The sequence below is a fragment of the Triturus cristatus genome, chromosome 3_1 (genome assembly GCF_964204655.1).
Source record: "Triturus cristatus chromosome 3_1, aTriCri1.1, whole genome shotgun sequence".
In the NCBI taxonomy this organism is placed as follows: Eukaryota; Metazoa; Chordata; class Amphibia; order Caudata; family Salamandridae; genus Triturus; species Triturus cristatus.
Genome location: NC_140583.1, coordinates 631,851,982 through 631,864,180, shown reverse-complemented (window position 1 = coordinate 631,864,180; position 12,199 = coordinate 631,851,982). Strand labels below are relative to the sequence as shown.

At 44.6% G+C, this 12,199-nt stretch overlaps 1 protein-coding gene across 2 annotated transcripts in view; it reads left to right on the top strand.

Annotated features, from left to right (window-relative positions):
• Positions 1-12,199, top strand: part of MAP2K5 (mitogen-activated protein kinase kinase 5) — a 1,189,932-nt gene that overhangs the window by 459,414 nt on the left and 718,319 nt on the right. For both annotated transcript variants that reach the window (XM_085644598.1, XM_085644597.1), the window contains one exon: positions 11,997-12,036. In XM_085644598.1, the coding sequence (XP_085500724.1) occupies positions 11,997-12,036 (40 nt within the window). The remainder of the gene's footprint in view (positions 1-11,996; positions 12,037-12,199) is intronic.

The following is a 12,199-nucleotide window of genomic DNA, read 5'->3' as shown; positions in this document are numbered from 1 at the left end:
GCTCCTTTCGACGCTCATCCTTTCGTAGCACAGGCAGAGGCTACTCCACCGATAGCGCCTCTACCTCCTACAAGTCCCCTCCTCAAAATACCTTTTCAAAGGGCTACCAAAGGGGTGGTTACAGAGGCAACAACAATAAGGGCAGGGGCAAAACTAACACCACCCGTTCTGCCACCCCGCCCGCACAATGACTTCCCTTCACTCCCCCCAGACCATCCCACTCCGGTCGGGGGCAGACTACAAAATTTATCCACGCATGGGAATCCATAACATCGGACAAATGGGTGAACCAAATTATTCGGTCAGGGTACTGTCTCGAGCTAACATCTACCCCACCCAATATCCCACCAAGGCACCGTCCAATGTCTCAAGAACATTCCACACTGCTCAAACAGGAGGTGCTCTCCCTCCTCCAAAAACACGCTATAGAGCAGGTCCCCGTCAATCAGCAAAATCTAGGGGTCTACTCCCTGTATTTCCTTATACCAAAGAAAGACGGGACCCTGAGGCCCATTCTGGACCTCCGGCCTATAAATGCATACATTCATTCAGACCATTTCCACATGGTCACCCTACAACAAGTCCTCCCGCTCCTCTGTCAGGGAGACTTTCTCACTACCTTGGATCTGAAGGACGCATACTTTCCTATTCCAATACACCCTTCTCAAAGGAAGTACCTCAGGTTCGTGGTGGATGGTCAGCATTACCAATTCACGGTTCTCCCCTTCGGGGTCACCACCGCACCACGGGTGTTTACCAAATGCCTAGCAGTTGTAGCAGCACACCTCAGGCGTCAACATATTCACGTCTTCCCTTACCTAGACGACTGGCTCATAAAAGCCACGTCCTACAACCAATGTGTGCAACACACCAACAGCACCATTCAACTACTCCACCGGCTAGGCTTCACGGTGAACTACCAAAAGTCCCACCTCCTACCATCTCACACAAAGCAATATCTCGGGGCAACTATAGACACCTCCAAAGGTATTGCCTATCCAAACTCAGCCAGGATCGCAAGCATACAAGCCTTGCGCAAAACATTCCTTCCTCAACACTCTCTTCCAGCAAGAGTGTTTATGAAGCTCATAGGAATGATGGCGTCTTGCATTTTCATAGTGCCCCATGCAAGACTCCACATGCGTCCACTTCAAGAGTGCCTAGCACGACAGTGGAACCAGGCCCAGGGTCAGCTGACGGATCTGGTGTTGGTGGACGGCCGCACCCATCACTCTCTGCAGTGGTGGAACACCACAAACCTTTCCAAAGGGAGGCCGTTCCTGGACCCCTGTTCCTCAGGTGATTCTAACAGCGGACGCATCGCTCTCCGGCTGGGGAGCGCACCTCTTACACCTCACAATGCAAGGTCTATGGACGCCACAGCAAAAATCGCTCCACATCAACCATCTGGAGCTCTTGGCGATCTTTCTAGCCCTAAAATCTTTTCAAAAACAGATTTCGGGCAAAGCAGTCCTCATTCGCACAGACAACATGACTGCAATGTATTATATCCAAAAACAGGGGGGGACACACTCTCCCCAGCTCTCCCGCTTAGCCCAGAGCATATGGAGATGGGCAATTCCCCAAAACATCTTTCTCCTGGCACAGCACGTTCCAGGCGTACAAAACACCATGGCAGATCTGCTCAGCAGACAAACGCAACAACTACACGAATGGGAACCGCATCCACAAGTTCTTCACCCATTCTTCCAACAGTGGGGGCATCCTCATATAGACCTCTTCGCCACCCACGAAAACAAAAAATGCCCAAGCTTCGCCGCCAGATACCCACACCCATTGTCCAAGGGCAATGCGATATGGATGAACTGGTCAGGCAGATTTGCATACGCCTTTCCACCTCTCCCACTAATTCCGTTAGTGGTAAGGAAGCTACAGCAGCACTCCCTCACACTCATTCTGGTAGCCCCAACATGGGCCAGGCAGCCGTGGTACACCACACTACTACAGCTATCGGTGGTACCACATCAAAAACTGCACCTGTCCCCATGCCTCCTAACCCAGAACCATGGAGAAATCAGGCACCCGGACCCAGCTCAGCTCAACCTTGCGATCTGGCTCCTGAAATCTTAGAATTTGGATACCTTAACCTTCCCCCTGATTGCATGAACATTATCATGGAAGCCAGACGTCCTACCACTAGAGCATGCTATGCCGCAAAGTGGAAAAGATTTGTAATCTACTGCCGTAACAATACAATCAACCCTTTAGATGTATCCATACAGCACATCATATGCTATCTGCTCCATCTTCACAGGTGTAACATGGCATATTCATCCATACGCCTACACCTAGCAGCCATTGCTGCTTATCTACAAAACAGACAGCATTTATCACTGTTCAGAGTGCCCGCTATTAAAGCCTTTATGGAAGGCCTTAAACGAGTAATTCCTCCCAGGGCACCACCTTCCCCTGTATGGAATCTAAATGTAGTTCTTACACGGCTAATGGGTCCACCCTTCGAACCAATGCATAAATGTGAGCTACAGTTCCTCACCTGGAAATCAGCTTTCCTCGTAGCTATCACTTCCCTTAGAAGGGTTGGTGAAATACAAGCGTTCACTATACAGGAACCCTTCCTACAAATACATCACAGCAAGGTCATACTTTGTACAAATCCGAAGTTTCTGCCCAAGGTCATTTCCCCCTTCCATCTCAATCAATCGGTGGAATTACCTGTCTTTTTCTCGCAACCTCAATCTGTTGCAGAAAGGGCCTTACACACACTTGATGTTAAGAGGGCTTTGCTGTACTACATACAAAGAACGCAACCTTTCAGGAAGACTGAACAATTGTTCGTTTCCTTCTCTCCACCACATAAAGGCAACCCCATCTCTAAATCAGGGATAGCTAGGTGGATTGTAAAGTGCATACAAATTTGCTATCAAAAGGCAAAAAGAACATTATCTGTTCCACCTAAAGCCCACTCTACTAGAAAGTTAGGGGCTTCGATGGCTTTTCTAGGGAACATACCCTTAGATGACATCTGCAAAGCAGCCACATGGTCAACACCACACACCTTCACAAAACATTACTGTGTAGATGTGCATTCCAAGCAGCAAGCTAGTGTGGGCCAGGCTGTACTAAAGACACTTTTTCAAACCGCTGCAACGGATACCGGTGGTCGCCGCTAAGGTTGGGTACTGCTATATAATCTATGCTAAGTGTACAATCTGCAGCTCATATGCCTCGAACGGAATATGCTACTTACCAGTATGCATCTGTTCTTGGCATGTAGAGCTGCAGAGTTGTACACGCCCACCCGCCTCCCCGGCTACCTGTATCCGTTCCAGTCCATCTTATTTAGATACAACACACATGGGTTTCTCACTGTTATTACTACGCTCCATCATTTCCCTGTTGGCGAAAAACAATCTGAGGATGGAGCCGAAGCCCATGCGCAGTACGGACCGAAGGAGGAGTCACCAAACTCGTGACTTCCAAAGACTGTCCAAAGAACAAAAACAAACTGCAAACATCCGGGCCCAACACCAGATGGCGATCTATGCTAAGTGTACAACTCTGCAGCTCTACATGCCAAGAACAGATGCATACTGGTAAGTAGCATATTCCTTCTGTTTATTTTTCTGTTTATTCAAATAATACCATTAAAAAAACAGAAGTAACAATAGGAGCAAGTTAAGAGTTTGTTTTGACATTAGGAAACCACCAGGCAGTATTAAGTGGAGGTGTAGTGACACTGTAAACGTACAGCTTCTTCATCAGACCACTCCTTCCCTTAATACAGCACAGTTCCACAACACCCTAGTATGGCCATCACACAAGAAGCTGCCATGATGCAAACTAAAGCATTATCTACCAGCATGGGGTGCTTCTGTCTTGGTTTCTTTTGACCCCAGGAGTGTTAAGTAAGGCGGTGCAGCAAGGTCCCAACTATCCCATCCCGCCAACTAACTGGTCAAGGGACTTACACCTCTGGAGGTGTTGGGCATCCTACATCAAGTGTGGCTGCTCCTATATCAGCTTGGACTATGAGGGAACCTGGGAGGTTTCCGTGGTTCATTCTCAGCATGTCGAAGTTTGTTGGAGTGGTTTTGGGCACTGGGCAGATCATGGACCTTCTTCACTCTCCCTTAGTGGGGGCTGATACTCCTTATGATATTATATCTTCTTCTGTCATTGCGCCTTCATCAAAGAATGGTAATGGAGAGCTTTGATGCTTGTGGCCTCCTTAGTTGTCCTTTGCGCCACCTCGAAATGTACACAGTGTGATTTTTTTTCTTTCTTGTAGCTCAGTAGAACCTACTGTGTGACCGTTAGTCTGCCATGACTTCTGTCTTGTAACATGTCCTGGAGGACTTGTTCTTGTGTTACACAGATGCCAAACTTCTGGAGGCCTTCTCCTGCCTCTTATGGTCCGCCAAGGCATGGTCATCAATGAGTCCTAGATGTGCATTTAAGAAAAAGACTCCACTCTTCACATCAACATGCTGGAGAGGAAGACTCTTTTTCTAGACATAAAAGTCTTCTTGTCCTTCCTGCTCGGGGAAAAAGCCATGATTGTCATGGAGAGCGCGATTACCTTGTTCTTTATTAACAAGGAAGGGGCATTCACTCTCACCATCCTGTTGCTAGTGAGGACATCAAACAACAAGTCCGCCTTTCTGAGCAAGCTTAGCAATGCCCCTAATAATTGCGAGATGGAAATATATACTTGTGACCCCTATTTCCTTCCACTGATTGGGATTTCCATCAGCGGATCGCTTCAGAATTCCAAATGTGAAAAGTATATCCAAAAACCTCCCTTCCTTCAGGGACATATTACAGCTGAGTTGTTCTTTTACTCCTCTTCCCCAATGTTCCTCATTTTTCAAAAGATGCCGACGCTTTGCTGGAGGCTCCATGATCCTGAAGGCCACTCATTGGCTTAACACATTCGGGTTTTTAGGCCTGATCAGTCCAATAGTAGAGGTTCCTTTTATAAAGAACATCGTCATGTCCTGGTGCTGTGCCCATGCCTTTAATTTATCAGATGAATAGTCTACTACCGGTGAGTGTATTCTGTGGACATTTACAACTTATTGACAATATCCTGCCAGGACCAGGTGTGCAAGAGCCCACTTCAAATCAACTTTGAGATGGTTTTGCCTCTGAACGTGCTAAAAAATGTCAACATCGTCTGTTCCACCATAGAAAATACAGGTTCTTTTGTCTGGGAAGGATACATGTGGAGTTCTTATCTATATTCATTTGGGCCTATACCAATTCAGATGTGTGCTTTACTCTTCAAAACCCAGTTGGAAAATTACTTTTTCAGGGTCTGATAAATAATTTTTTCTCTGTTCTCGGGGGCTCATTTTGGCGCTCTCAGTATTAGCTCATAAGCTCTTTTAATCTTTCTCAACCAGTGATATCAAAAAGGTTAGTAAAATAGTCTTCTTTCTCTTGTTCAGAGTTTGATAGTTTATGATGGGGACAAATTGCTCGTCTGTACTCATCCTGCCTCCCTGGCAGTGGTAATGTGGTTCTCTTCTTTTCCTAGATTATTCTCTGAGGTTAGAGGGATGGTGCATCATTGCATGTCAGGGGTCTGACCGGTTTAATTTCAACAGAAATAAGTCTATTTTTGCACAGGTTTGTTGTAACCTTTTCTGGCATCTCGTGTTTCCTGAGAAGCGGCTTATAAGGTTTCTTTTGTTCGTTGTGTGGGCTCTTGTGTTTCAGAATATTACAAAGTCACTGGACTCCCTGTCTCAAGAGGGCACGCAGGCACATCCCGTCATCCGCTCCTTTTTAGGTCTCGGCTAGCGAAGGCTGCGCTTGCGCAGCCTCGCTCGCGAGATTTAATGACTTGGAGTAGTGGGGCTTCAACCCGCCCCTCTTCTCTCCTCTTCTCCATTGGCTGGCCTCTTAAATGCTGGTCAGCCATTGGAGAAGAGCTTTGTCTCTCCAAACAAGCCCCGTTTTTTTCGGATTCGTGGGCGTGTTTTTTCGATTCTTTCTCTCCTCTGGAATGTAACCATTCCAGCCAATGGCAAGAGGAGAGAAAGAAAAACACGCCCCCGAATCCGAAAATGCCGCTCCGTTTCTCCGAGGCATTTCTGCTTCACCTCGGAGAAACATGGTTACAAAGTCGGTGGAGTCCTGGGGTCAGTGTCAGCCATGCCATCCTGACACTCTTACGAAAGCTGAAAAGTGAATGTACTTAAAGAAGCATAGAACGCCTGTATCTGTTCCAGTGATACAATAATGTTTTTGTTGAATTAAAGTCGATCGCGTTATCAAAGATCCTCCATTTCTTAGCCTGACGATATTTATCCATCGAAAAAAAATTCTCGATTGCCTTCCGCTTTTGGGTTGTCTTTAAGCGCATATCACAGTTGCAGCATGTACAACACAATGTATGTATATAGTATGGCCAATTGTAAGTGTAAAATCTGATAAAATGTGTTGTTTATAGTGTACTCCCTAAGGTCGGGCGTCACAGAAACTACATTTCCCAGAATACATGTGTCCGAGAACACTCGTATGTTGGTGTTACTCTTAAAGACCCGGTGTTCTTAAAATGTATGGCGGCGAGACAAATGTTAGTCTTTGAGATACTTCCATCAGTTCACGCCGAACCCCTATAAACTGTACCCCCATCTAAGACATTCGCTTGCCTCTATGTTTGAAAAATAATTCTGCTCCACTTAAAGAGTGGTCAAACTTGAGTGGCGCCACATAAATTCGTATGACAATTGCGCAAAAGACAGATGGGCAATTAATCTTGCTTACAAAATCTCGAATACATACTTCACAGTTCCAAATTACTTCAACAATAAACCTCGTTCTCTCTAAACTACTTCTAGAAAACACCAGTACCCCCGTGTTTCCAACAGAGCCGCCTGATTAGGCGGGACCCGGTGCTTTCCACTGCAGCCTTTTTTCCGCTGCCGGAAGTTCCGGTTGAGGATAGTGGCCATTTTGTTCATCACTCCTTTCAAGGGTACTATAGTGGGAAGTGCACCCGGTGTCCCTGCTCTCTGTGCAGTCATGTTTCCTCTGGCTAGAAGTGCTCTGTCGCTGTCTGGTAAGGACGGGTGACATTGCATGGACGCGTTCGCTGTGGTGCTTGAAGTCCAGACGGCCGCTGTTGTTTTTATCTCTTCCGACACGAGTGATATGCTTTCGGGGTTTCGCTTCTGTCAGTGCAACATCACTCTCCGTGCTCTCAGTAGCCGAGTATACTTTATGCAAACACTTTAATGGGAGAGGAGGACATTTGCATAACTGCAGTTTTTAAATGCTGGATAACAAGTATTGTTTTATTCGCGTAGTAAAGATACAGTCCAAAGGCCATCCTGCTTCCTGTATAGAGCTGTTTTTTTGTCCGACTACTAGACATAACTACAATCCCTTGCTGCACCAGCCGCTTGTAAAACTCTTGACATTTCTGATCTGCCTTTGTTCCGAAAAGATTAATTCTACGTTATTGTGATACTGAAAGGGCCTTCTTTCCTGCATCTGTTAAAACCGGTAATGTCCTTTGCATGTCAGAGGTAAGTCGTGCCCTTGAGCATGAAGTTCACCTTACTAACGAAAAATGCAGGGTTTGTTAACTAGCACTCCAGGTCCTTAAGGGCACCCGGGCAGGCTCCTGATTTCTATATTCAGACATTTGACAACATGTTGTTACTAATTTGGCTAGTTCCTATGTGGCCACCGCGGAGATGTAACAATGACTGATATTTTTAATATAGCGATTTATAATACACTGCTGCCATGTGTAATCACTCCTTATCTCTGTTGCGTCCCCTATTTATTTGTAGTCTTTGTAGCGACACCTGAAGGCTGGTATTCTGAGTCAAGTGTTTATCTCGCTTCACAATACCTATGACTGAAGGAACAATGCCATTGCAACGCCTCATTTTAGATTCTGCAACTATAGAAGCTAATCCATCTTGCACCTACTTTGCCGTTGCCTAGAATTCATGTTGGCACGCAAACTATCCCTTAAACCAATGTTTCTAAAAAAATTAAAATGGGATATTTCTCAGAGGGTTTAAAACCCGTATTCCGTCTGAGATATCCCGGTTTGTCAAATTTATGAGCATCATATTTAATAGATTTAAATCTTTTAATAAAAATGTATTTAGCTAAGCATCAACATATTTATCCATCTGAAGCAGAAGCCAGAAGAGGAAGTGCACTTTCATAGACACTGTTAACATTTGAATATATCATGAATATCAGTTCCTGAATATTCAATGGCAAACATGTTTATGAATTGAGGAATTTGACCCTAAAACACAGTGACCTCAAACAAGACCTTAGTTAAACAGACCGTGGTTTAAGTTGTATTTTAATGAACTTTAATTTTTCCTAACCTCTATTTTTTAGTCTTATGGGATTCTTTGCTCTCTCTTTATTTTAGCATCCATATTTTACTAATTGTAATATTTTAAGCAACTTGAAACAATAATTCAATGAGGAATTCAGAATTATTTGCGAACTGCATCAAAGCATATTGCCAAAATAGTCACTTTAAAAGCGGGCATGAAGAGAATTCTGTTTAAAAAAGATAATTGTATTCACTTGCACCCCATAATGTTTTCTGGAAACAGTTTCCTGATGCAATTCTCACACCTGACAAAGAGAAATACCGGTTAACGAGATGGACCGAAAGAATAGAATGATTTCATAAGAAAAGCGTGGTGTTTGTTAGTCTAGAGTCTGAACGAGAAACATAATGGTTTTTAGACTGTTTACAGGAGCACTGATATCTAGACCATGTGCTCGGACCTAAAACATGTTGAAATTGGTTATAATTCAAAATTATTGGTATGTTTATTTTACCTAATTCCATAATATATGGTACAAAGTGTACGCAGGATCTGTAAGTTAGATTCCACTAGTGGAGTGCTGCATCTATTGTGCCGGCCACTATACTAACAGTGTAAACATGCTTCATGTCTTCCATTGTAGCCTAACTGGATGTGTAAAAGCTGCATTTCACCATGCCAAAATAATCCCTTTCAAGAGGTCTAAACCTTACGCTTAACTAACAATGTCACCTCTAAGTAGTCCTTATAGCCCTTCAGGCAGGGTGCATGGCATTAAAAAGTAGGACATGTATCCTCGAATCCTGTCCCTCTTTAAACATTTAGGTTTTGATTGCCAAGTTGTGCATTGCAACCGTAGCTTTATGGCTTTCATTTTAACTTTTTACATGCATCTATCTGTCAGGTCTGACGTGAGTGGGTGGCTCTGTGTGTGGGTGGGTGGCTCTGTGTGTGGCTCTGTGTGTGTGTGTGGGTGGCTCTTTTTGTAGGTGGCTCTAAGCGTGGTGGCTCTGTCTGTGTGTGGGTAACTGTGTGTGTGTGTAGGTGGCTCTGTGGGTGGCTCTATTTGTGTGTGGGTTGCTCTATGTGAGTGGCTCTGTGTGGGTGGCTGTGTGTGTGGGTGGCTTTGTGTGTGTGGCTCTGTGTGTGGGTGCAAATGCAATAGGTCTCGCATTTGAGAGTGATTAAGCTATTGACATTGTAAATAACAATGCCGTTTCTTTAAATGTTTTAAAAACAAAAACATAAACAAAAATAATGTCATGAGCAATGCCAATAGCTCTAACTTTAACAATGCCGAGACCATTGCATTGTAAATGCTTGTTAATGTCATGCCCCTTTGGGTGTGAACTGCATTTCAGCGACGCGGCTACTCCGCAGCTTTCTGCGTACACTGAGCAATGGATGTTAGGCTGATGGCCTGCTTGTCCAGCACCTTTATATTACTTTGTTTGGTTTAGATCTGATCATTTGTGCCCACCCCTTCGATACTTCATGCTTTTCAATCTTACCATGAGTCTGGGAGCCGAGACGTGGCTGTAAGTTCAAGCAACCCACTTTAGTCGCTGTTTTACTGACAGTCCTGTTGTGCCCCTTCCACCAAACAGGCATGCCCACCTTGCCATTCTGTGCTGTACTGTAGATCTAGAAAAAAGGGTTGAGGCATTTGGAACCCATGCTTCAGAGTGCATAATTTGTTTTAAAAAAAAAAGTGCTGGTACTCAAATCTTCCCAAAGGAGGGTGTGGCTCACTTCCACACCTGTGCGGTCCATGTCCTTTATCCACGTTCTCTTTCCATCTCTCTCCTCTGTATGGTGATTAGGTTGAAGCCTACGAGGCAGTGCAGCTATCTGGTTGTGAAAAGACTTATTTTGCTCATTCTGAAAGCTTCTCTCGGAATTTATTCCACACATGCTTATCGTTGGCTTTGTGGTGTGTAAATTACAATCGCTTGCTTTCGATTTGCTGGCTTTGTCTTTTAGGCTGTCCAGTATGTCTTTGTCCGTCTTGTGGAGCATTCACAGCCTATTTATCACCCACCTGATTGCTCCTTGTATTCTTCCACGAGTGCTTGCTTTTTGTAAACAGGCCTTTAAATGTGTTCCTTATCTTGTCACATTTGCTGTGCATTCAAAGACAGAGGTCAAATGTCAGGCTCTGTGAGAGAGCTTGGTGTTTACTTTTCTTTCTCTGGCTTCCAAGTGAGAGGATATATGTGACAATCTTGCTGGGTTTTGGGGATGGGAAAGAAACGTTTGTTTTCTAGCACATGACAAAATGTAAATGTCTGTAAAAGAACTGTGCAAATATTTCAGAATATATCAGAATTAGGAAAGCACAAATGAAGCACATTGTTTGCAACTCTGAAGTGTGTTGGAAACAAATAATCGAATACGATCAAAATAAATCAATACCGTATCTGATGCCATTGCCCCACATTATCATTTATTTGTGTGCTGTATAGTTTTAACAGTAACACCGTATTTACAAATGTAATGGTCATTTCAATTGAAAGTGTGTTGTCTGTAACAGCAGTGTGCTATCACAAAAAGCACTCTCCACTGTACACCACTCCACTTTACGACACTCCACTGTACAACAATCCACCTTACGACACTCTACTCTATAAACCTCTGTGCCACTCCACTCCACACCCCTCCACGTCCCTCCACTCTACACCACTCCACACCATTCTACCACTCTTTACTCCACTGTATGACACATTTCTCTGCTTTATGCCACTCCACTCTGCAACACTTTGCTCCACTCCACTCCCTGACAATCTATTCCACTCTACGACACTCCACTCACTACACACAAATCCTTCTACGCCACTTTACTTCACACTATGCCACGCCACTGCACTTTACTCCACAATACACCTATCCACTCTGCGCCACTCTGCCACCTTTCGACACACTAATCCGCTCTGTGCCACTCTACTCCACTCTGTGCCCATCCACTCTATGCCCCTCCATGCCCCTCCACTCCATGACACACTACTCACAACACTGTACTCCATGACACTTTACTCCAAGACACTCTACTTGACAAGCACTCTACTCCACAGCACTCCACTCAGCTCCACTATTTGCCACTCTGCTTTACTATGTACTACTCTGCTCCACCCTTTGCCACTCCACTCTTTGCCACTCGCCTCTAAGCAAACTAACTTTAAACCGTCCTGAACAGCAGCCTCACTGGTGTACATTATGGCTAAAACACACTAGCAAAGCCAATGGCTCTTGCGTAGGTGAGACCTATTGACTTTACCAATGCTGCCTCATACCTTGGGGGATTGGCTGTCGTCCACAGTGTAGGCTGACTAGTAGCATTGCCAGCTGCCGCTTATTCGTAGGAGGTAGGTGGGATCCCATTTCAAAACAACAGTTTAAAATTCTTGCTGTCCAAGAGATGTTCCAGTATTTGGTCTCCAGTCTAGACATCCTATCAATCTGGATAAAAGAGTAATACAATTAGAGAGTCACATGTTATTGTTGTTATAATAAATTCGCACTTAAGGGTGCCAAACTGTCATTAATATGGAATCAAAGAGCTTTACCAACCTTAACCCCTGAGAAGTAACTACTTTGTGATGGGGATTAAACATCTGACGTGGGCTATATCTCTTCGGAGTGTGCTTTGTGCTTCATGCTAACCCATATTGCGTTATTTCTCCTCTCTCTCTGTAGAGCTCATCATGTTCCAAGTGGCAAGATCCTGGCTGTCAAGGTAAAGCAAGAACATCATGTGCCTTATTTCTTCAGCTGTGGGCATGCCATGTCTAATAAAGTGTTATATATGAGTGTAACTACTAGGGATCGTAAATCCTGTTTCCCACTCCGACCTTTTGTATCAGTGTGTTTGCGTGTGCAATAGCCATAAGTACTAAAGC